Consider the following 26,481-nt stretch of genomic DNA (forward strand, 5'->3'; position numbering starts at 1 on the left):
AGTCAGGGCTCTGTCGTTTCTCCATCAGGTCCTAATGGCCTGGTAGTCAGGTCTCTGTCGTTTCTCCATCAGGTCCTAATGGCCTGGTAGTCAGGGCTCTGTTGTTTCTCCATCAGGTCCTAATGGCCTGGTAGTCAGGGCTCTATCGTTTCTCCATCAGGTCCTAATGGCCTGGTAGTCAGGGCTCTATCGTTTCTCCATCAGGTCCTAATGGCCTGGTAGTCAGGGCTCTATCGTTTTGCTATCAGGTCCTAATGGCCTGGAAGTCGGGGCTCTATCGTTTCTCCATCAGTTCCTAATGGCCTGGTAGTCAGGGCTCTATCGTTTCTCCATCAGGTCTTAATGGCCTGGTAGTCAGGGCTCTATCGTTTCTCCATCAGGTCCTAATGGCCTGGTAGTCAGGGCTCTGTCGTTTCTCCATCAGGTCCTAATGGCCTGGTAGTCAGGGCTCTGTCGTTTCTCCATCAGGTCCTAATGGCCTGGTAGTCAGGGCTCTGTCATTTCTCCATCAGGTCCTAATGGCCTGGTAGTCAGGGCTCTGTCATTTCTCCATCAGGTCCTAATGGCCTGGTAGTCAGGGCTCTGTTGTCTCTCTAACCATTCTGATGTCAATGGAAATGCAATGGAAAATCACAAACCCTTTTCATCAAAACAGTGTAGTGCTTTTAAAACTCACCTCACTGTGATGATCAATTTGAAGAAAGAAGTTCAACAGCAGGTTGCGACTGAGTGTAAAACATGGTTGTTGTGGATGTTGTTTCAAAGCCTAACACAACGAAATGGACAACGCTTTCTAAGGTGATGATTCATTCAAACACCCGTACACATATAAGAGCTTATGCATAGGCTTATGAGAAAAAAATCTATATTAAAATGATGATTGTGCCGTTATACAATACATAGCCTATCACATATTCCCCATGGCAGAAAACACAACACAAAACTGATTTAAGATGTCTGGTGCATAATTGGTCTAGACCAGGGGTGTCAAAGTCAAATGGACGGAGGGCCAAATAAAAAAATCAGCTACAAGACGCGGGCCGGACTGTTCGAATGTTCATTGAAAAATTTTTAAATGACGCATATAGTCTAGTGAACCTAATTGAACCTACTGAAAACCTAACAAATATATTACAATATGATCAGATAAATAAAGCAATATTTTCTTATGGCTCTGTCAGTAATCTTTAATTTTCAACAGACACAAAAGACAAATTTCCTTTATATAAATATCCCCATAACATGAACATTAAATGAAAGAAACCGGTATTCAAGGCACCATCAGTAGACTATATTTTCTATTTTAGCAAAAGTGGGCTAAATTTACTTCAAAGAAAAAACAATAATAGCAATTTTCTATCATCCACTCAACTGAAATATTTTTAAAATATAATTGGATTGAAATACAAAAAAATAAAGTGCAAAAATCTATTAATCAAAAACAACACTTTGTTTAAGGAGAAGTAACATGCAGTGAAAACAAATATTAAATTTTAACTTTTAAACTTGAACTGAGTAAAAACTCTAAATATGTGATTGCACAGTAATGTTCACTTGTTTGAGGTTGAGGGTGATACTTGGTGGTGTCCCATCTTTTCCACAAGTTCATCAATGTTCGGGGTAAGGCTCTGAGCTGAAGAAATCCTCAGAATTGAGTGGAGGTGTTCAGCAGTAAGTCGACTTCTGTGTGATGTTTTGTTCAGGTTCATCAAAGAAAACAGTTGTTCACACAGGTATGTGCTGCCAAACATAGACAACGTTTGAGCAGCCTGGATGCGCAGCTGGGGCATTGTGCCCGGGGAGGAAACGGGCGAACTCCGCAGCACCCACTGCCGCATATTTTGCCCTCAGTGCATCATTGCATTGGAGGTCAATCAACTCCATTTGGAGGTTTGGTGGTGAGCTTTCCACGTCAACAGCAAATGGGTTACCGAGCAGTTCCAACCTGCTTTTTTGTGCTTCAAAGTCAGCAAATCGGCGTCGAAAGTCAGCGGCAAGCATACCTATTTTATCAGCCAACTGTGTGCTCGGGAACGCACTGGTAGAGAGCTTCTCTTTCATGGTCTGGCAGCTGGGAAAGTGGCTCAAATTTTCTTTCCGCATCTGCATCTCCCACAGAGTCAGTTTGGTTTTAAATGCCTTCACTGTACTGTACGTATCAGAGATGACACGATCCCGACCCTGCAGCTGCAAGTTTATTGCATTCAGATGACTCGTAATGTCACACAGAAAAGCCATTTCACACAGAAACATTTCGTCTCGGAGTTGTGTTGTGTCTTTCCCTTTGCTGTCCAAGAACAGACAAATCTCCTCACGAAGCTCGAAACATCTTTGAAGCACCTTTCCCTGGCTTAGCCATCGCACCTCTGTGTGATAAGGCAAATCACCATGCTCCGTTTCTAACTCCGTCAGAAATGCCTTGAACTGGCGGTGATTCAAACCTTTGGCTCTGATAAAGTTAACTGTGCGCGTGATGATGCTCATTACATGCTCCATTTTCAAGGCTTTACCGCACAACGCTTCCTGGTGTATGATACAATGATAAGCTGTCAGCTCACCTGTCGCGTTTTCCTCTTGCATCTTTTCCCGTATCTTCGCCACCAGTCCGCTCCTGTGTCCACACATCGCAGGTGCTCCGTCGGTTGTCAAACCCACGAGTTTTTCCCAAGGCAGCTCCATCTCATTTACACATCTTGACACCTCTTCATACAAATCATGCCCCGTAGTTGTGCCATGCATAGGACGTAAAGCCAAAAACTCCTCTGTCACGCTTAGGTTGGAGTCCACTCCGCGGATGAAAATTGACAACTGGGCAATGTCAGAAATGTCGGTGCTCTCATCCACAGCCAAGGAATATGCAATAAAATCTTTTCCCTTTTTCACAAGCTGCTCTTTTAGATTGATGGACAACTGGTCTACTCTCTCGGCAATGGTGTTTCTGCTCAGACTCACATTTAAAAAGAGTTGCCTTTTTTCTGGGCAAACTTCGTCACAAACTTTAATCATGCAGTTTTTGATGAAATCCCCCTCCGTAAATGGCCGGGCTGATTTAGCGATCTCTTCTGCCAAAATAAAACTGGCCTTGACAGTTGCGTCCGCGTGTGTGTCCGCGTGTTTCGTTTCATAATGTCGTCTCAGATTATACTCTTTCAGTACCGCCACACTTTCTCCACACAGAAGACACACAGGTTTTCCAGCTACCTTCGTGAACATATACTCCGACTCCCACCTTGTTTGAAACCCCTGGTTCTCAGTATCCACCTTCCGTTTTGCCATTTTTGATGGGTATCTGAAAGTTAATTTTACTGTGATGCTGACGACTGCTGTGCCAATAAATATTGAAATGAAGCAGCCTACTGCTCGGTGCGTCACCTTTGCATTGTGGGAAATGTAGTATTGGTGCGTGTAAAAGATCTGCGGGCTGCCGGCTTGCTGCGGGCCGGTTCTAATAATAAATCAAGATCATCCCAGGGGCCGTAAAAAACCTTCTTGCGGGCCGGATGTGGCCCGCGGGCCTTGACTCTGACATATGTGGTCTAGACTATACCCCAAAATGAAACACATTTGAGTAATAGCCTTTGATTGTAGACTGTATTATTATGCATACTGGATGGACTGGTTACCTTATGTTATGCTCCAAACGTTCTATCCATGAGTCTGGGTGAGAGCCCTAGGCGATGATGTTGGTTCATTGATTGAAGGGGAAAGTGCTCCATTCCCTATTCAAGAGCATACAGATGACATGCCTTTCCCCTGGCCCTGTTCCTGCCCATTTCATAATGGGCCATTCTAAATCTAAACTCATTTTTACATAGTAAAGACAAAAATTAAATTGAGAATAGTCTGATGGGTGAAAATATGATCGCTTGATGAGAGAACAGCTGTACAGCCTGAGGCAAGGAACAGACTCCGCATTAATAGCCTATAGTCACATCATGCAGCCCATATATGTTTTGATTTAGAACACATTCTATGGTTTGTATCATTCAAAACTAAAATGGCCAAATAACTCTAAATAACTCTTTTTCAAATGATCACTTTTGCGCACAACTTCATTTTTCCCGGAATGGGAAAGATATCCTTTCTATTTTATTCTGCTAAGTTCAATGATATTCTTCTTACTATAAAATCACGTAATATAAAATAATGGCACAGGACTTATAAGCATATCTTGTCACATAACAGCCAGATAACGTACAGTAGGCCAACTCATAATCTGTTCTTCTGAAATACATTTTCTTCATATAATGTTTCTTTAGACCTGATTAAAATAAATCATGGATTTATTGTGGTGTATGTTCAATTGATTTATTATACTTTTTAAAATGTAGATGTTCCAAAGGCGCACATCAGTGGCTTGTATGCAGCTGGTATGCGTGGAGGCCTGGAGATACTAAATGTGTTTGTTAATTACAGGTCAATTAATTAGGGACGGGGTGTTTTACACACACACACACACACACACAGACACAGACACATACACAGACAGACAGACAGACGGACGGACGGACGGACGGACGGACGGACGAAAAAAGAGGGAAAGGATAACTTTAACAAGTATTACAATGGTCTGTCAGTCTGACATTGGAAATGGACATGCCGATTATCATTTCCTCATGTTCAGTGGGAATGAATGTTGACCTCTGACATCTTCCCGACCTTTGCCTGACTTCTGACCTCTGCCTTCAGTTTCACGGTGCTCCGGAGCTGTATGAGGCCATGCTGAAGCACCTGAACATTGTGTTCACAGCTCTCTTCACACTAGAGTGCATCCTCAAGATCATCGCTTTCGGACCACTGGTGAGCCTCCATCTCCCCATACATTACAGCACATGGTCACTATCTATCTAAGCATTTAGGACTAATTTTGGAATCACTCAAGTTGTTTTTTGGGGGAAAATACAGTTGAAGTCAGAAGTTTACATACACTTAGGTTGGAGTCATTAAAACTTGTTTTTCAACCACTCCACACATTTCTTGTTAACAAACTATAGTTTTGGCAAGTCGGTTAAGAAATCTACTGTACCTTTTCAAACAATTGTTTACAGACAGATTATTTCACTTCTAATTCACTGTATCACAATTCCAGTGGGTCAGAAGTTTACAAACAGTAAGTTGACTGTGCCTTTAAACAGCTTGGGGAATTCCAGAAAATGATGTCATGGCTTTATAATCTGAGTCAATTGGAGGTGTACCTGTGGATGTATTTCAAGGTCTACCTTCAAACTCAGTGCCTCTTTGCTTGACATCATGGGAAAATCTAAAGAAATCAGCCAAGACCTCAGAAAAGAATTGTAGACCCCCCACAAGTCTGGTTCATCCTTGGGAGCAATTTCCAAACACCTGAAGGTACCACGCTCATATGTACAAACAATAGTACGCAAGTATAAACACCATGGGACGACGCAGCCGTCATACTGCTCAGGAAGGAGACGCGTTCTGTCTCCTAGAGATGAATGTACGTTGGTGCGAAAAGTGTTAAATCAATCCCAGAACAACAGCAAAGGACCTTGTGAAGATGCTGGAGGAAACGGGTACAAATGTATCTATATCCACAGTAAAACGAGTCCTATATCGACAACCTGAAAGGCCGCTGATCAAGGAAGGGTAGCCTAGTGGTTAGAGCGTTGGACTAGTAACCGGAAGGTTGCAAGTTCAAATCCCCGTGCTGACATGGTACAAATCTGTCGTTCTGCCCCTGAACAGGCAGTTAACCCACTGTTCCTAGGCCGTCATTGAAAATAAGAATTTGTTCTTAACTGACTTGCCTAGTTAAATAAAGATTTTTAAAAAATAATAAAAGCCACGGCTCCAAAAACCCCAAAAAAGCCAGACTACGGTTTGCATCTGCACATGGGACAAAGACCGTACCTTTTGGAGAAATGTCCTCTGGTCTGATGAAACAAAAATAGAACTGTTTGGCCATATTGACCATCGTTATGTTTGGAGGAAAAAGGGGGAGGCTTGCAAGTCGAAGAAAACCAACCCAACCGTCTAGCACGGGGGTGGCAGCATCATGTTGTGGGGGTGCTTTGCTGCAGGAGGGACTGGTGCACTTCACAAAATAGATGGCATCTTGAGGGAGGAAAATTATGTGGACATATTGAAGCAACATCTCAAGACGTCAGTCAGGAAGTTAAAGCTTGTTTGCAAATGTCTCTTCCAAATGGACAATGACCACAAGCATACTTCTAAAGTTGTGGCAAAATGGCTTAAGGACAACAAAGTCAAGGTATTGGAGTGGCCATCACAAAGCCCTGATCTCAATCCTATAGAAAATTTGTGAGAGGAACTGAAAAAGCATATGCGAGCAAGGAGGCCTACCAACCTGACTCAGTTCCACCAGCTCTGTCAGGAGGAATGGGCCAAAATACTCCCAACTTATTGTGGGAAGCTTGAGGAAGGCTACCTGAATTGTTTGACCCAAGTTAAACAATTTAATGCCAATGCTACCAAATAGTAATTGAGTGTATGAAAACTTCTGACCCATTGGAAATGTGATGAAAGAAATAAAAGTTGAAATCAATCCTTCTCTCTACTATTATTCTGGCATTTCACATTCTTAAAATAAAGTGGTGATCCTAACTGACCTAAGACAGGTAATTTTTTTCTCTGATTAAATGTCAGAAATTGCTAAAAACTGAGTTTAAATGTATTTGGCTAATGTGTATGTAAACTTCCGACTTCAACTGTAGATGACTGTGTACCAGGGTGGGGAAGAGAGACAGAGAAACTGAGGCAGAGATAGAGAAAGTGGGATATCAGGACAGAGACTGATAAAGAGCCTTTGTGAAAACATTGGAAGGTTAATGGATGGCCAGGGGTAGTTTGGATGAGGGTAGGATGACAAGCCTTCAGCAAGAGCCACCGGGGAGGCGAGGTGTGTGTTGGGGATGATACAACAGCTTAAGTTGAGGGGATGAGGGTGGGAAGGTAAAGCAGTGGGATTGAGGGATGGAGGGAGGAATACATCTCCCAGGCAGCGCCGGCCCACCTGGCCCCTCTGCGCGGCTCTTCATCTCCAGATTCATTCACAGTTCATCCCCAGGCTCATTTGTCAAATGGCTTTTTTCACACGCCAATTACCTCCACCTGTTCAGCACTTAGCCCAGATGGATGGGCCTCTCGCTCTCTCGCACTCGCTCTCTCTCGCTCCCTCTCTCTCTGGGCGCCTATGTAGTTTTAAATTGCTATGCTGCCCAGGAGGAGAGTATGCTCACTGCCATGCCACCTGACAGATTCACCTGTCTGTCTTAGGTCTATTCTGCAGTTTAGAGTCTCTGAGTGTGTGTGTGTGTCTTGGAGTGAGTGACACTCTGTAGGCTATATATTGGATGGCCTTTGAATGAAACTCAAAGTAACTCATTAAAAGCTGCCTCATTTGAGGAGCTTAGAAGACATGCTCTGTAGAGTGTGGCCTGAGGAAAGCATTTAAAGAGCAAGGGTTTGGTACCAATCACAATAAAACCTCTATCCCTCTCCCTCCCCCTCTCTCACCCGCTCTCCCTCTATTTCTCTCTTTTTCTTCCTCTCTCTTTCTCTGTTGCAGAATTACTTGAAGGCAGCTTGGAACGTGTTTGACTTTGTGACAGTATTGGGGAGTATCACAGACATCTTGGTCACAGAGATTAAGGTAAGTGCTGCTTCAGTAGAGTGTGCCCATACAACTTATTTTATGGCAAATAAAAAAAGAAATGTCCTCTCACTGTCAACTGCATTTATTTTCAGCAAACTTAACATGTGTAAATATTTGTATGAACATAACAAGATTCAACAACTGAGACAAAAACTGAACAAGTTCCACAGACATGTGACTAACAGAAACTGAACAAAGGGGGGGTCAAAATCAAAAGTAACAGTCAGTATCTGGTGTGGCCACCAGCTGCATTAAGTACTGCAGTGCATCTCCTCCTCATGGACTGCACCAGATTTGCCAGTTCTTGCTCTGAGATGTTACCCCACTCTTCCACTAAGGGATTGTGGTGGTTCCTGGTGTAACTCGGGCAGTTGTTGTTGCCATCCTGTACCTGACTCGCAGGTGTGATGTTCGGATATACCGATCTTGTGCTATTAGTATTTAACTCTTTCTGTGGACGAAATTTCCCTTTGTGTGGGATTTCTCTCCCCCCCCCGTGACAGTCTTTTTCTACTCTCTCTCTCTGGTTTTTTCTTTCTCTCACTGTGTTTCCATCTTCTGCTATTTCTTTGCTGGTGCCTGTGCTCCCTCTGTGACACTATGGACCCTCTCTAGACGGTAAGTGTCTTGTTCCCGTTGCTTTTGACCATTCCCTTGGCGGCCAGTCTAAATCATACATAAATGGATAGGTAGATACTCTTCACTGATATGGTACCACTGCTTCACTGAGCCCCCTTGTTAACCTAAACCATTCTGAGTGTAACCCAAATCTGATCCAAGAACAGTTGTTTGAATTCCAGTGTGTCTCCTCCTGCAGGACAAGCTGATCAATCTGAGTTTCTTGAGGCTGTTCAGGGCGGCCAGGCTCATCAAGCTGCTGAGGCAGGGCTACACCATTCGCATCCTACTATGGACCTTTGTCCAGTCCTTCAAGGTGATTCACTGACCCCTCACCTCTGACCCTTGACCCTGAGGTTTGACCCCTGCCTACTCAACATGGACTCTTGATTTGAGAGTTACATGGTATTCATCTGATCAGTAGTGAATTTAATGAATGTAGGCTGATTCATTATTTTGTAATTTTGGCAATGAGGCCCTATATCTACTTCATCAGATGAACTCGTAGATACCATTTAAATGTGTCTGTGTCCAGTATGAAGGAAGTTAGAGGTAGTTTCGGGAGCCAATGCTAACTAGCATTAGCACAATGACTGGAAGTCTACAGGTATCTGCTAGCACCCATAGGCTTCCAGTCATTGTGCTAGCGCAAGCCAAAATCCCAAAGTATCCCTTTAATGGCATTTGAAGTGATATTGATGTTTATTTGGAGTCTTAGAGAAGTGGTTTGTTCTGTGGAGCTTTCGTCGTAGAGAGAACAAGGACATTGCCAAGAATAGTTAATTTGATAGCAGGTTAAATGTGGGGTGGTGAGAGCTTTTAAGCCCCAATGAAAATGGATAGTTGCTGCAGAATGTTAAAAGGTAGCTCATTATTTCTGATTAATGTGTACCCTTCCCTTGTCTGGGATATATGTGATTAAGGAAATCAACCCGCGGGTCAACTTGGCTGCTCTGCTCCATAAATAAGACTATTAAACCTTACTGTGCTGTTAACTTCTCGGTGCGTGTGTGTATTTTCTATTTCCAGGCCCTACCTTACGTCTGCCTCCTCATCGCTATGCTCTTCTTCATCTACGCCATCATCGGCATGCAGGTGAGTCATACCACACACACGTCCAGTGACAATAACTATGCTATACTATGTTATATATCATAAAGAGAATGCAACAGCTTATCCTCTATGGGAGATGGTTAAACAGATGGTTCCAATCTTTAAAGTTGATTGCTCATTTAAAAGGAAGCCTATGTGGCAGCAAATCTGATCAATTGTATGCACAATGGAGGTGCTTGCCATCCACTAGATTAGCATGGCATTATAAATCAATGGTAATTGTGTCTTCTCGTAAAAGAGCCCTCATTTAATCATCGATGCTGTATAATGAGATGCTGTATAACGACAAAAGGGCACCCAGAGGGAGGGGTGGATCAGGACACCCCACCATGAGTGACAAACTTCATATCCCAATTAAACAGGGAGCCAAAAGAAGCTTATCTGGCTCTTTGTTATCATCAGGACTATCTGTGTGTCCCAAATGGCACGCTATCCCCATATAGTGCCTTTGTCAAAAGTAGTGCACTATATAGGGAATATCAACATTTGTGTGCCATTTGGATGTACCCTATACGTGTGAACTTGGGCAGAATATAGGGTCTCACCATGTCATTCAATTCTATTGTTATTAGATTATAAAGATTTCTAGATAGCTACAGTGAACTCCAAAAGTATTAGGACAGTGAATTATTTTTGTTTTAGCTCTGTACTCCAGCAGTTTGGATGTGGAGCAGACTGTCAGCTTTAATTTGAGGGTATTTTCATCCATATCGGGTGAACCGTTTAGAAATTACAGTACATTTTGTATAAAGTCCCCCATTTTCGGGACCAAAAGTATTGGGAAAAATTTACTTACAGTTGAAGTTGGAAGTTTACATACACTTAGGTTGGAGTCATTAAAACTAGTAACACATTTCTTGTTAATAACAAACTATGGTTTTGGCAAGTCGGATAGGACATCTACTTTCTGCATGACACAAGTAATTTTCCAAGAATTGTTTACAGACAGATTATTTCACATCTAATTCACTGTATCACAATTCCAGTGGGTCAGAAGGTTACATACACTAAGTTGACTGTGCCTTTAAACAGCTTGGAAAATTCCAGAAAATCAGGGATTTAGAAGCTTCTGATAGGCTAATTGACATAATTTGAGTCAATTGGAGGTGTACCTGTGGATGCATTTCAAGGCCTACCTTCAAATTCAGTGCCTCTTTGCTTGACATCATGGGAAAATCCAAATAAATCAGCCAAGACCTCAGAAAAAGAATTATAAACCTCCACAAGTCTGGTTCATTCTTGGGAGCAATTTCCAAATGTCTGAAGGTACCACGCTCATCTGTACAAACAATAGTACGCAAGAATAAACACCATAGGACCACACAACCGTTATACCGCTCAGGAAGGAGATGCGTTCTGTCTCCTAGAGATTAACGTATTTTGGTAGGAGGGACTGCAGGAGGGACTGGTGCACTTTACAAAATAGATGGCATCATGAGGTGGAAAACATCTCAAGATGTCAGTCAGGAAGTTAAAGCTTGGGCGCAAATGGGTCTTCCAAATGGACAATGATTTAAGGACAACAAAGTCAATGTATTGGAGTGGCCATCACAAAGCCCTGACCTCAATCCCATAGAAAAATTGTTGGCAGAACTGAAAAAGTGTGTGCTAGCAAGGAGGCCGCAACACCTGAACCTATAGGGGAGGGTCTGGGTGGGCATCTGTCAGCGGTGGCGGCTCTGGTGCTGGACGTGAACCCCACTCCACCATAGTCTTAGACCGCTTCTGTGGCCTCCTAGGAATGGCGACCCTTGCCGCCGACCCTGGCCTGGGAACCCTAATAAATGGGCCCACAGGACTGAGGGACACCTCTGGACTGAAGGACGCTTCTGGACTGAAGGACGCCTCTGGACTGAACAAACTCCTCCAGACTGAGGGGCAGCTCCGGACTGAGGGGCAGCCCCGGACTGAGGGGCAGCTCCGGACTGAAGGACCGCTCCGGACTGAAAAGCAATTCTGGCATCTGGCAGCTCCTGGCTGACTGACTGCTCTGGCAGGCCCTGGCTGACTGACGGCTCTGGCAGCTCCTGGCTGACTGGCGGCTCTGGAAGCTCCTGGCTGGCTGGCGGCTCTGGTAGCTCCTGGCTGGCTGGCGACTGGAAGCTCCTGGCTGGCTGGCGGCTCTGGAAGCTCCTGGCTGGCTGGCGGCTCTGGAAGCTCCTGGCTGACTGGCGGCTCTGGAGGCTCCTGGCTGACTGGCGGCTCTGGCGGCTCCTGGCTGACTGGCGGCTCTGGCGGCTCCTGGCTGACTGGCGGCTCAGGACAGACTGGCGGCTCTGGCGGCTCAGGACAGACTGGCTGCTTTGGTGGCTCAGTACAGACTGGCGGCTCAGGACAGACTGGCGGCTCTGGCGGCTCAGGACAGACTGGCGGCTCTGGCGGCTCAGGACAGACTGGCGGCTCTGGCGGCTCAGGACAGACGGGAGACTCTGGCGGCTCAGGACAGACGGGAGACTCTGGCGGCTCAGGACAGACGGGAGACTCTGGCGGCTCAGGACAGACGGGAGACTCTGGCGGCTCAGGACAGACGGGAGACTCTGGCGGCTCAGGACAGACGGGAGACTCTGGCGGCTCAGGACAGACGGGAGACTCTGGCGGCTCAGGACAGACGGGAGACTCTGGCGGCTCAGGACAGACGGGAGACTCTGGCGGCTCAGGACAGACGGGAGACTCTGGCGGTTCAGGACAGACGGGAGACTCTGGCGGCTCTGGACAGACGAGGCGCACTGTAGGCCTGGTGCGTGGTGCCAGCACTGGTGGTACCGGGCTGGGGACACGCACCTCAGGGCAATTGCGTGAAGCAGGAACAGGGAATACTGGACCCTGGAGGTGCACTGGTGTCCTGGTGCGTGGTGCCGGTACTGGTGGTACCGGGCTGGAGACACGCACCTCAGGGTGAGTGTGGGGAGAAGGAACAGGGCATACTGGACCCTGGAGGCGCACAGTAGGCCTGGTGCGTGGTGCCGGTACTGGTGGTACCGGGCTGGGAACACGCACCTCAGGGCGAGTGCGGGGAGAAGGAACAGGGCATACTGGAACCTGGAGGAGCACAGTAGGCCTGGTGCGTGGTGCCGGAACTGGTGGTACCGGACTGGGAACAAGCACCTCTGGGCAAGTGCGGGGAGCAGGAACAGAACACCCCGGGTTGTGAAGGTACTCTGGAGACCTGGTGTGTATAGCCGGCATCAATTGTTCCGGAACTTTAATACGTTTCGGGATGAGTACTAGGAACTGACACGTGGCATCAGACAGCTAACACGCTGCTCAGGGTGAATGCCGTGCATACTATGCCAAACCAACAGCGCTCTCTCTTCACTCTCCTCCAATTTTATCAACAACTTGTCGAATGTCTCATAATCTCCCCTCCATTCACTCTCCTCCAATTTGTCCAATTACTCCTCAACATTCTCGGACTCACACCTCAACTTCGCCGACTGCTCTGATTCCATCCCCGGCTCCTTACGGTAAGTACGTGAAGTTGGCCCAGGTCTCCTACCTGAACTCGCCACCACCCCCGTGTGCCTCCACCACAATACATTTTTGGGGCTGCCTCTCGGTCTTCCAGCCGCTCTGCCGTGCTAGCTCCTCATAATGCCGCCTCTCTGCTTTTGCTGCCTCAAGCTCTGCTTTGGGGCGGCGATATTCCCCTGGCTCTGCCCAGGGTCCTTTGCCGTCCAACTCGTCCTCCCATGTCCATTCCTCCTCCTTGCGCTGCTCCTGCTGCCGCTGCCTGTTACCACGCTGCTTGGTCCTTTTTTGGTTGGTGGTTCTGTAACGGTACCAAAGCGCAGCGTGGTTAGTGTTCATCTTTTTAATGGAAAACTGAACACTTCAAAAACACAAAACAACAAAGTGACAACCGAAACAGTTCTATCTGGTGCAGACACACAAAGACTGAAAACAACCACCCACAAACCCCAACAGAAAACAGGCTGCCTAAATATGGTTCCCAATCAGAGACAATGACTAACACCTGCCTCTGATTGAGAACTAAATCAGGTCAAACAAGAAACCCAACCTAGAAACACAAAACATAGAATACCCACCCAACTCACGTCTTGACCAACTAAAACAAAGAAATAACACAAGAACTAGGGTCAGAACGTGACAGTGGAAGGCTACCCGAAGTCCAACAATTTTAAGGCAATTATACCAAATACTAATTGAGTGTATGTCAACTTCTGAATGTGATGAAATAAATAAAAGCTGGAATAAATCTTTCTCTCTACTATTATTCTGACATTTCACATTCTTAAAATAAAGTGGTGATCCTGACTGACCTAAAACTACTAGGATTAAATGTCAGGGATTGTGAAAAACTGAGTTTAAATGATTTTGGCTAAGGTGTATGTAAACTTCCGGCTTCAACTGTATGTGAATTAAAGTAGTAAAATGTTAAGTATTTGGTCCCATTTTCATAGCACACAAAACTACATCAAGCTTGTGACTTTTTGTTGGATGCATTTGCTGTTTGTTTTGGTTGTGTTTCAGATTATGAATGAGTAGGTGTGTCCAAACGTTTGACTGGTACTGTACAAGTATTTGCCCCCTTTCTGATTTTCTCTATTTTTGCATATTTTTTACTCTTAATGTTAATAGATCTTCAACCAAAACCAAATATTAGATAAAGGGAACCTGAGTGAACAAATAATACAAAATGTTGATAATGAATGAATTAATTTTATAAACAAAATTACGCAACACCCAAAGCATCTGTGTGAAAAAGTAATTGCCCCCTTACACTCAATAATTGGTTGTGCCACCTTTAGCTGCAATGACTGCAACCAAATGCTTCCTGTAGTTGTAGTTGCTCACATTGCTGTGTGTAGTTGCTCACATTGCTGTGGAATATTGTCCCACTCTTCCATGCAGAACTGCATTAACTCCGTGACATTGGTGGGTTTCAGGTCCTGCCACAACATCTCAACGGGGTTTAGGTCTGGACTTTGACTAGGCCATTCAAAAACTTCAAATATGTTTATTTTCAGCCATTCTGATGTAGACTTGCTTGTGTGTTTTGTATCATTGTCTTGCTGCATGACCCAGTAGCGCTTCAGCTCACAGATGGTTGGACCTGACATTTTCCTTTAGAATTCTCTGATACAGAGTAGAATTAATGGTTCCTTCAATGATAGCAAGTTGTCCTGTTCCTGAGGCACCAAAGCATCCCAAGCCATCACAATACCACCATCATTCTTGACCATTGGTATGAGATTCTTGCTGTGGAATGAAGTGTTGGGTTTTCCTCAGACATAATGGGACCCATGTCGTCCTAAAGGTTCCACTTCTGACTCATCTGTCCAACATTCTTCCAGGAGTCTTGACGATCATCCAGGTGCTTTTTGGCCAACATAAGTTGACTTTTTGGATGACATGGCTACAGTTATGTTATGTCTGGTGAAAACCCAGACCTCAGACCAATGGTCAAGTATGGTGGTGGTAATGTGTTGACACACACACACACATAGTCTTCTGCCTACTCTGGTAGGATTTGAGAAAAGCAATGATTTGTGGCTAATGTATTTTTTGGAGATAGCATTACATTGCATCGTATCAAATCCTGCAAAGGCTGATACAATCAGCACTAGCTCCTGGGATCCCTTTCTTATACAAATCACTTCCCTATTTCTAACTTGCACAGGTGTGTCTCAAATGGCACCCTATTCCCTACATAGTGCACTACTTTTGACCAGAACCCATAGGACTCTGGTCAAAAGTAGTGTACTATACAGGGAATGGGGTTCCTGTATGTCCCTGTATAGGACATACCTATAGATAACATACAGGGAATCCCTCTAACTGCCATGCTGGCCATTTCTGATTCCTTCAGGTGTTTGGAAACATTGAGCTGAATGAGGAATCAGCCATCAATCACCACAACAACTTCCAGACCTTCTTCCAGGCTCTGATGCTTCTGTTCAGGTGGCCATGTCTCCACATTCTCCATTTTAGGCCTTTTTTCACATATCTTTCTATTATTGCTATTGCAGTATAATGTAATACAATAACCACGTTTTTCCTTATGCTCATGGCGGTGTTTGTGGTAGATATACAGTGTCCAATGATGGATATACAGTGCTTACATTGCATGTGTTTGTTTGTGTATATGTGTGTATCTACAATATGTGTGTCCCTTTGCAGGAGTGCAACAGGTGAGGCGTGGCATGAGATCATGCTGTCGTGTCTGAGTAACCGTCCGTGTGATAAGCTGTCAGGGTCCGGAGGGAAGGAGTGCGGCAGTGACTTTGCTTACTTCTACTTTGTCTCCTTCATCTTCCTCTGCTCCTTTCTGGTCAGTATGGTCCATCACAAATGAATGACCAGTTAGGATGACCAATGTCCAATGATTGACCGATGATCAGCAAGAAAGGACCATTCACCTATCCACCTCCCTCTCCCTTCCTCCAGATGCTCAATCTGTTTGTGGCGGTCATCATGGACAACTTTGAGTACCTGACCAGAGACGCCTCTATCCTGGGGCCTCACCACCTGGACGAATTCATCCGTGTTTGGGCCGAGTACGACCCTGCTGCCTGGTAGGTGTCTTTAATCCTCCTCCAGGTGATTATTTTTTTCCCCCTGAGTCAAGACAGCGTCAGTTTTAGGGGTGAAGAGGTGAAGGGAGGGACATGAAGTGTCATAGTGAAGGGTATAGCAAATAGTCGGTGACAAATCAAAGATGGCTCTAAGTTCCAGTGGGATGACTCTGTGACGTTTGACAACGATTGACGGGCAGGGAGGGATCCCGTTTTAGTGGGGCTGAGTGACGTTAAGCCGGCGCCTGGAGTGCCAACTAGGGCCTCAGAGGCAGACTGATGTAAATCCATGGTTCCGCTCCGCTCAACTCTGCTCGATATCCGCTAGGCTCTCCTGACGACCCTGAAGCTCCTCTCATTCTGTCATTGTGGAGGGAGAAGAAACTATTTCAATCACACAACACATCTCAGCTGCTTTCCAAAGTATTTATCAGACCCATTGAGAAATACTGGAACTCTTAAGAGCAGAAATCGGAAGTTAGGCTGAGATGCAGCAGGGTGAGAAGTCCTAAATGTCCCCAATGCCACTCTATTCACTATGTGCCCTTGGACTTTATAGGCTATAGGGTTACATTTGGGACACAGACTTATAACCTCCCAGTAACCCTGTAGTCAAGTATGACTATAGATAAACAAGCTTGTTATTTATACACTGAGTATACCAAACATTAGGAACACCTTCCTAATATTGAGTTGCACCCCCTGGATTCACCTGGTCAGTGTATGTCATGGAAAGAGTTGTTAATCTATACTTCTATACTCTGTGTATATCTGCACCATATCTACAGGTGGGCTTTATTCAATGACCATGACTGCACACAATGGAGGATATACATGTTAAGTCATTGGAAATGGTTGTGTTTGTGTCCTAACTTCCTCTAACCTGTCTTGTCTTTTACAGCGAAAGGATATGCTATCAGGATATGTACAAATTGTTGCGTTTTATCTCGCCTCCTCTCGGCTTAGGGAAGAAGTGTCCTAATAGGGTGGCCTACAAGGTTTGCAACCCCACACACCCCTTAATCATGAAGGGATGAGGTTGAAGTGGAGAGTGAATGAATGTGAATGACTCCTAGTGCCAGAGATTCAACCACACACACACACACCCACACACACACATACCTCTTATACTAACCAGCTGGTGGGTAACCATAGCAACCAATGGAAAATAATGCCACAATGTAAGCCTCATTACAGTATACTGACCAGGCTTCCTCATCATCTCTGTTTTCACCATACTGCATGCAGTATGCAGTAGGCCTATATGGTTTTCTCAGAGTAGGCCCGGGAGACTGTTCAATTTGGTTACCGCTGATGTCTCGGAGCATGCAGGAACAGAAGACATCTGAACAGTGAAGCTGCAACCTTGCCCTGAGCATACATACATACAGTGCCTTGCGAAAGTATTCGGCCCCCTTGAACTTTGCGACCTTTTGCCACATTTCAGGCTTCAAACATAAAGATATAAAACTGTATTTTTTTGTGAAGAATCAACAACAAGTGGGACACAATCATGAAGTGGAACGACATTTATTGGATATTTCAAACTTTTTTAACAAATCAAAAACTGAAAAATTGGGCGTGCAAAATTATTCAACCCCCTTAAGTTAATACTTTGTAGCGCCACCTTTTGCTGCGATTACAGCTGTAAGTCGCTTGGGGTATGTCTCTATCAGTTTTGCACATCGAGAGACTGACATTTTTTCCCATTCCTCCTTGCAAAACAGCTCGAGCTCAGTGAGGTTGGATGGAGAGCATTTGTGAACAGCAGTTTTCAGTTCTTTCCTCAGATTCTCGATTGGATTCAGGTCTGGACTTTGACTTGGCCATTCTAACACCTGGATATGTTTATTTTTGAACCATTCCATTGTAGATTTTGCTTTATGTTTTGGATCATTGTCTTGTTGGAAGACAAATCTCCGTCCCAGTCTCAGGTCTTTTGCAGACTCCATCAGGTTTTCTTCCAGAATGGTCCTGTATTTGGCTCCATCCATCTTCCCATCAATTTTAACCATCTTCCCTGTCCCTGCTGAAGTAAAGCAGGCCCAAACCATGATGCTGCCACCACCATGTTTGACAGTGGGGATGGTGTGTTCAGCTGTGTTGCTTTTACGCCAAACATAACGTTTTGCATTGTTGCCAAAAAGTTACATTTTGGTTTCATCTGACCAGAGCACCTTCTTCCACATGTTTGGTGTGTCTCCCAGGTGGCTTGTGGCAAACTTTAAACAACACTTTTTATGGATATCTTTAAGAAATGGCTTTCTTGCCACTCTTCCATAAAGGCCAGATTTGTGCAATATACGACTGATTGTTGTCCTATGGACAGAGTCTCCCACCTCAGCTGTAGATCTCTGCAGTTCATCCAGAGTGATCATGGGCCTCTTGGCTGCATCTCTGATCAGTCTTCTCTTTGTATGAGCTGAAGGTTTAGAGGGACGGCCAGGTCTTGGTAGATTTGCAGTGGTCTGATACTCCTTCCATTTCAATATTATCGCTTGCAGTGCTCCTTGGGATGTTTAAAGCTTGGGAAATCTTTTTGTATACAAATCCGGCTTTAAACTTCTTCACAACAGTATCTCGGACCTGCCTGGTGTGTTCCTTGTTCTTCATGATGCTCTCTGCGCTTTTAACGGACCTCTGAGACTATCACAGTGCAGGTGCATTTATACGGAGACTTGATTACACACAGGTGGATTGTATTTATCATCATTAGTCATTTAGGTCAACATTGGATCATTCAGAGATCCTCACTGAACTTCTGGAGAGAGTTTGCTGCACTGAAAGTAAAGGGGCTGAATAATTTTGCACGCCCAATTTTTCAGTTTTTGATTTGTTAAAAAAGTTTGATATATCCAATAAATGTCGTTCCACTTCATGATTGTGTCCCACTTGTTGTTGATTCTTCACAAAAAAATACAGTTTTATATCTTCATGTTTGAAGCCTGAAATGTGGCAAAAGGTCGCAAAGTTCAAAGGGGCCGAATACTTTCGCAAGGCACTGTATATATACATGTACATACTACATACACATCATGATCAATCCAACCTCATGATTTTGCCATCTCAATTCCCGAAAAACACCCCACCCTCTTCCTGTCCAACCCTGTGATCCATCCCAGTCTCAAGCAGGACAGGGTTGGCATCCCGCCCCGGAATCCACTGCCCTGGAAATCTAAAATAACACAGATTTCTGTTGTTATCATTTTCTCTTCTGTTTAACCATCTTCTTTTGGTAATTTCTAACTCTCCCTGCCCCCTCCTCCTACCTTACCTGGATTCCTCCAAACCTCTCTCTGACCCCTGTGATCTCCTCCTGTGACTTCTCCCCCTGTGAAGTGGCCGTATGACCTACCTCGATATGTACGAGATGCTCCGTCACATGTCCCCTCCACTAGGTTTGGGAAAGAAATGCCCGCCCAGAATCGCCTACAAGGTAGACCCCCCCCCTCCTCCTCTTCCCCCAGCAGTCTTCCTCTCACCCCTGTCACTCACTCAACCTGCCCTGTATCTCTCCCGGCTTCTATCAGTCTGTCACAGCCACTTCCTGCTGTGCTCTTGTAGTATCCTTGTTGTTGCTCTTTCTGTCTCTTCTTGATGTTCTCTTCTGCCCTCTCTCGGCGTTTGGTGTTTACTGTGCTCACTTTTCCGTCTGGCCATTTAGACTTGTTTTGTTTTTAAACTAGTTTTTCGATCTGTTCACCTGTTCACCTGAGAAGAAATTAAGACTGACAGTGAACACAAGCCACACTATTAACATGAAGTTAGCTAGAAACTCATTGCAGGTTTTGAAAATTCCCTGTATAACAAATGTGCTGTTTCACATAAAATGAGATAATGAATACGAGGTTAAAAAGTGGTGGAATTCCCCTTTAATTAGTCCTATAGAAGAGTAATACAATTAAAAACACAACCTTTCCCCTCTAGTCTTCTCCATTCTCATACTCTATGGGCTGTTCTGTGTTGTGTGGCAGCATTTAGAGAGCTTGTATTGTGGACCAAGGTAACGATTGTTCAGTACTCAGGTGTTTGCCACTGTCAGTGGTTCCAGCATGTACACAGCTGTCTAGATGAATCATTGTTAAAACAGACCTAGCCGTACCCTGGATAAAAGCATCTGCCAAGCGACTAGTTGGGTCTGACATGTGTGGCTTCTCCAAATGTAACTCCTGCTTTTGAGAGATTAATTGATAGGGAGAAATGAGAGGGAGACATGGCACACTGGAGCGAGGCTTTTTTTCATCTATTTTTTTTCATTCTTCCTCCCTTTCTTTGCTGTTGTGGAAAATGCATCTCACTCAACTCCCTCCCCTCTCTGTCCCCCTCTGTTTTCAACTGGATCTGAGCGGAGCTTCACAATCCCTGCTAAATTACCTTTCTTGTCCTCCGTATTGGGATTTCTCTCATCTACCTAACTCCACTTTGTTTGTGTGTGTGTGCGTGTGCGTGCGTTCATGTGTTTTTGACAGTATGTGTGTACCTATATGTGTGTATATACAGTATTTGTATGTTTGGGTGATGGTCTCACAAGTTTGTGGTTTTCCTGTCTCTCTAGTGGGCACTACATGACATGTCAGGCCCTGCACACCTCTTCCTCCTCTTCCCCATCTCCTCTTCTCCTTCTGTATTGTAACAGCTCCCGCATGGAAGTACGCTCTCTTGAGCTCAAGGGAGGCTTGCTTGCACGCGCACACACACACAAACACGTCTCATCTGCAATTCCCCTCCGCTTGGCTTGAAGACAATAGGATCCGTCCTTCCCAGTCTCTGCATGTTTTTGTGTGCATCCTCATTCTGCCTCCCCATTAGCCCTGCATCAAGCTCTACATGCATGTATGTCACTATGTCTGAGTCTCAATTGGAAGTCTATTCCCTATATATTGTACTCGTTTTGCCCAGAGCCCTATGGGCCCTAGTCAAAAGTAGTGCACTATATAGGGAGTAGTGTGCCTTTTGGGATGCAAGCTTTACATGCATGTATGTCACTATGTCTGAGTCTCAATTGGAAGTCTATTCCCTATATATTGTACTCGTTTTGCCCAGAGCCCTATGGGCCCTAGTCAAAAGTAGTGCACTATATAGGGAGTAGTGTGGGATGGGATGCAACCTATCTCTCTACTCTGCTAGCCTTCTCACAATGAAAGGAGGCTAGGTGGAGTGTGGCCCCATAACACAGACATGGCTTCATTCATCCTTTCATAGCAGCACTAAAACATACTTCTCCAGGGCTTGCCTTGGATTCATGCTGACATGTGAACTGGTTCTCTCATTTTGTGGTTACTGAATTCAGAAAAGGACTAACTACACTCCACTTCATCCACACCACTCATAGTTTCTATTAAATTGCTATTAAGTCACTTTTCAGTCACTAAGATGATGTCCATAAGATGATGAACTCACCATGCATTTCTCTGAGGAGTACTAAAACACATTGCATTGATTTGTTGGGCATGTACCCCTCAATGTCCATCTCAAACATTGACCCATAGACTCACTCTCACGTTATTTGCATGGAGTGTTGCTCTGAATGTTCTCTTTCCTCTCTGGGATGTCTTGTGTTGTTGTGTTCCTTTAAAGCGATTCTGTGTGCTGGACTGAAACTAAGGGAAGCCACTGGCTGTTAGAAGTCCACACTCGCTCTCAAGTGAAACATATCAATTAATTTAGCATGTATGGTGTCCATATTAGGACAGTTTCAGACTCTACTGCCAGCACACAGAACCTCCCTAAAGAGCTATTGATCCTAACGTGGGTGTTCTAATGGGCCCTCACCATGGTTTCTATTCTCCTTAGCGATTGGTTAAGATGAACATGCCCATTGCTGATGACAACACGGTGCACTTCACGTCCACTCTGATGGCGCTCATCCGCACTGCTCTGGAGATCAAACTGGCGTCTGGTCAGTGACCTTTAACCTAACCACCTCTACACAAAAACACACTCCAACCACAGTAGTAGAATGGGAATATGGCAAATACGAATAAATACAAAACATAAATCAAGTTAAGAAAATGTTTAAAGGATATATATAAAAAAAAGTACCTGTTTTGTTTACTTACAGAAATCACAATAATATTGTGTCATCATTCAAAGAAGAGAGTGGTGGCCTAATAAACCCGTACTGCTCAGTCTAGGGCCATATGTATCAAGCATCAACAGTAGGAATGCTGACTTCGGATCAGTTAAGCCTTTTAGATAAAATGTATGAACTTACATGGACAGGGGGGGACCTGATCCTAGATCAGCACTCTACTCTGAGGTGCTTGATACATATTAGCCTTGATGGGGATGTGTGGGACATTAGTTTCTGGTGCTGATGAATGAGTAAGGATGTATGTGATGTGACCTACCTTTGTCTCTCAACAGGAGTCCTGGCCCAGCGTCTGTGTGACGCTGACCTGAGGAAAGAGATCTCCAGAGTCTGGCCCAATCTGCCTCCGAAGACTATCGACCTGCTGGTCACACCATATAAAAGTAAGCCACGCTGGTGGTGTGTGTGTGTGTGTGTGTTTGTGTTAAAGGGTGTGAGTGAGAAACTGAAATGCAGAGCAATAGAGAGAAAGAAGTAAGAAAGAACTTAGAGAGACAGAAAATACAGGAAATAATCTTCAGAGCACTGAGCTTCACCAAAGACCAGTCATCTCTCCAGGGTGTGTGTTGCCTCAATTGCCAGACTTTCTGCTAATTTCTACTCTCTCTTTTGACTGCTTGTTGTCTATTCTGTATGTGGGAGCTATGTTTACACACACACACACACACACACACGCGGCTTCACAACAGTACACTCGCCCTCATTCTGTCTCCTCCGATGCCATCTACTGGTAGTGGAGAGAAGACAACTAGTGCTTCAACTTTTCTCCACTGCTCTCTCCTTCCTTCATTCCTTCTTCTTTATCTCCTCCTTCCTTCTCTCCTTATTCCTTCACTCCTCCTTCCTTCTCTCCTTCTTCTTTATCTCCTCCTTCCTTCTCTCCTTATTCCTTCACTCCTCCTTCCTTCTCACCTTCTTACTTCTCCTTCTTCCTTCTCACCTTCTTCCTTCTCTCCTCCTTCCTTCTCACATTCTTCCTTCTCTCCTCCTTCCTTCTCACATTCTTCCTTCTCACATTCTTCCTTCTCACCTTCTTCCTTCTCTCCTTTCAGATGATGAGTTCAATGAGCTTCTTTGCCCCTTTGCGGTTGTAAACCGAGAGCTGACAGTGGGGAAGGTCTACGCTGCCCTCATGATCTTTGACTACTACAAGCAGAACCGGGCCAAGAGACTGGAACAGCAACTGGGACTGGACTTCACAGGGACAATTAAGGTAGGATTGTATAGACGGCTCATATTTGCCATAATTGCCAGCATGGGCAGTGCCATTGAGGGCTATCTAAACTTCTTCAAAATAGTAAAAGTTGTCAATGGCGCTTCCCATGCTAAAATAGGCTTTGTAGCAAGTGAGCCCTCTATCCACATCTATGGGCCTCAAAAATGCACTCATGCATGGGACTGACTCTCATGGATGTTCCTGAGATAAATCTTCCCATACAGACGAAAAGGCATTGGGTCCTATGGTGTTCTTTTGGGGCCAAATTATTAGCGAGTTTTAGGCTCCAAATCCATTGAATTTGTCACTACTGTGACTGATGAAGGACTAGAAATGGGATGGAATTTAATGCATTCGTAACGTCACTATATTACATTCTCCTCTCTCTGTATCCTGCAGAATAAAAAGGGCCCAGCCTTCTTCCGCCCCATGCCCATGACCCATATGCAGGAGGAGGGGACAACAGTCGCCGGAGCCAATCCCCTGCCATCCTCCCAACCTGAACCAGAGTCTCAGCCAGAGCCCACGCCATCCACCACCTCTCTAACCAATGGGGAAGCAGTGTGAGTGCCCATCCATGGGGTTTTCTTAGCAGACACACAGTCATGAATATCAATGGATTAACATTCAAATACTGTACACATGTAGTAAAGCAGGTAGACGTAGCACATCATGTTGACTAATAATGTAATCTAGTGTGTGTGTTTGTGTGTGTGTGTGTGTGTGTGTGTGTGTGTGTTTAACCTCAGACCAAGCACTAGAAGTCCCATAAAAGAGTCAGGAGAGCAACTGTCTCAGGAGGGCCAACGGTCCAGCAGTAGAAAAAGGATTCTACAGAGGGGCCAGTCAGAGGATGTGCCCTACTCCAACAAACCTCAGGTACTTAGTACATATATTATACCAAAGATGGGAAATATGCAAGCAACCATTCACTCTTTAACCTCTGGTACACACAACTAGTGGTTGCAAACTTTTCCTAAATTGCCTACTGTGTGTTGTTTCAGGAATCAGTGGAGATGAGGCAGGTGGAGAACGGTGCTGATATAGGGGGCTACTCTGGTCTGGATGGCCATGGCAGAGCAGCCTCCATGCCAAGACTGGACTCTCAGTACAATGTAAGTCCTTCATCACTCACTGCCTTACCCCTATACTCTCTCACATAGGACCCCGCCAAGACCCGCTAGGGCTGCCAACATGGTGCCTGCACAAATCAAAGGGCATTAATTCTACAAATAGGACAATGTCAACATTAGGGCAATTCTAGTTGTACAGTAGTACACATTATACAGGTTAGGGTTCGTACAACACAGTTAATACTCAGTTGACGGTATGAAACAATTCTTCGTCATACCGTCAGTAGGACTTGATGATGATATTACAATGAAACATAGTCAGAGAGGAAGGGAGTGAGGGAAGTAGTAGAAGTGAAAGGGAACATACAGTAGGATAGAGAAAGAGAGTAGAAAAAGGAAACAAGATAAAGGTAGGTAGAAATGAATTAGTGAAAGCAGCCACATGCTACCTAAAGCAGAGACGCTGTCTGTCAGTGCCCATCAAGTCATCCTGCTGACCTTGTGTGAATCCCAAATGGCACCCTATTCCCTATACATTAGACCACTTTTGACCAGGGCCCATATGACTCTGGTCAAAACTAGTGCACTATATAGAGAATAGGGTGCCATTTGTTATGTAGACCTCATGTGATATCTCACTATAATATTTCCTCAACAAATCTGAATGTAGAGCCATGTCCCCAGCAACACAGTGAACAAGTAGTTGGCATTCTACACAATATAAAATATTCATGTTTTAAACAAGTGATGATAATTTGATGGCCACATTGTGTAATATAATTTACTCAATAATGTAATATGCAAATATCTCTCTCCCCGAAAAGTTCAGGTGGAAAAGTCTGTAGGGAATTGCATAAACCCTTATTTCAACTATGCCCCATCATCACCTTGCTGTTTATAAATGTTGACATCCATTTCCACTAATTTTTTGGACCCATTTGCCTAATTTAGTTTTTCACACAAATGTTATTATATCCATTATGGATATAGTTAATGTCCCAAATTTGTTTTTACTGACATTCATTTTCTGTCTTTTTATTTTCATCTTTTTCTCCCAGCTCCTGTGGTAAATTGAGTCTTGGTTTCTTCCCTCTTGAATACTTTTTCCGGACCCTTCTTTCCAGCTGTGTGATTGGTTCACACGTCTAACCAAATTAATCCTGTCTGTCTCGCTTTGCTGTCAGTCTGTCTTCCTGTCTCTCCATCCAGTCCCATTCCTCCCATCCTCTTCTCCTCTTGACTCCCATGGCTAATGTTGTGCCCACCTCCCTCCTGTGTCTGATAGCGGAACCACCCTCGTCACCTACCTGGGACCTACCTGGCAGTATGTACACCTGTTCCGCCTCTCTTTCTCTCTCTCTTTTTGTATATATCGCTTTCTATATATCTCTCTCTTTCCCTTTCTCTCTCCCATTCCTCTTTTTCCAACTCTGTTTGCCTCTGTGGTCCCTCCATTCCAGAGTTCACACACTCTCAGCATCAATGTTCCCTCTTAACTGCATATGCAGAGCTCCCCCAGGTCTGCCGTGCAGAAGAAATAATCAGCCCACTGAGAGAAGCAGGAGTTTGAACTTCACTCAACTTTTTAGAGCAGTGGTCACCAACCAGTCGATCACCATCGACTCTAAGGCATTCCTAGTCGATCTCCAAACATTTCTGTAAAAAAAAATGATAAAGCCTCGTGTTCCTATTTTTTTTCCATTCGTCTGGGGCTGTTGGCGTTAGGTGCACCCGATTCAGCTGCCCTGCGCTCCGGGTAGGCGAACTGTTGCCATTTTGAACTATTTCATGTGATTGAAGGTGCAAACTCTGCCTTTCCGGCAGGCCCGGAAATCAAATCAAGTGCCCTATAGGCTTACCGCTGGCCAATCGAATGGCTCAGTTTACCGTGTCTGCAATAAAGTAGCAGGAAAGTTAATACTGTGAGATTTGAAAACGTTTAAAACCATAACTAGATAGAGACTGTCAACGACTACAGCAAAGAGCTGCTGTTTGTATGACTGACTTCATGTTTAACTTCTTACTCAGCACTGTCAACACTTTGTCTTCAACACTGTTATAACCCATAAAATGCATGTTCTTCCTATTTACACTCAGAGCTGCAACAAGCGCTGCAGCAGTAATGAATGAGGAGGAAAGTGTATCTATAGGCGTTGTTGTTATAATTAGCCGCTTGGGTCTTTTTTAATGTCGAGGAA

General features: G+C 44.7%; 1 protein-coding gene across 1 annotated transcript in view; it reads left to right on the forward strand.

The window, feature by feature from the left end:
- The window catches only part of cacna1b (neuronal-type voltage-gated calcium channel subunit Cav2.2), a gene marked incomplete at both ends in the record, with an annotated part of 126,808 nt that overhangs the window by 89,925 nt on the left and 10,402 nt on the right, over nucleotides 1-26,481 (forward strand). The window contains 16 exon segments of the mRNA NM_001124629.1: nucleotides 4,690-4,800; nucleotides 7,550-7,633; nucleotides 8,252-8,254; nucleotides 8,454-8,570; nucleotides 9,284-9,349; nucleotides 15,198-15,289; nucleotides 15,509-15,659; nucleotides 15,776-15,903; nucleotides 19,243-19,339; nucleotides 21,697-21,802; nucleotides 22,270-22,377; nucleotides 23,047-23,207; nucleotides 23,610-23,773; nucleotides 23,960-24,089; nucleotides 24,215-24,325; nucleotides 25,569-25,607. Of these exon segments, the coding sequence (NP_001118101.1) occupies nucleotides 4,690-4,800; nucleotides 7,550-7,633; nucleotides 8,252-8,254; nucleotides 8,454-8,570; nucleotides 9,284-9,349; nucleotides 15,198-15,289; nucleotides 15,509-15,659; nucleotides 15,776-15,903; nucleotides 19,243-19,339; nucleotides 21,697-21,802; nucleotides 22,270-22,377; nucleotides 23,047-23,207; nucleotides 23,610-23,773; nucleotides 23,960-24,089; nucleotides 24,215-24,325; nucleotides 25,569-25,607 (1,668 nt within the window).

The sequence above is a fragment of the Oncorhynchus mykiss genome, chromosome 5 (genome assembly GCF_057628025.1).
Source record: "Oncorhynchus mykiss isolate SJ-2025 chromosome 5, ASM5762802v1, whole genome shotgun sequence".
Classification (NCBI taxonomy): domain Eukaryota; kingdom Metazoa; phylum Chordata; class Actinopteri; order Salmoniformes; family Salmonidae; genus Oncorhynchus; species Oncorhynchus mykiss.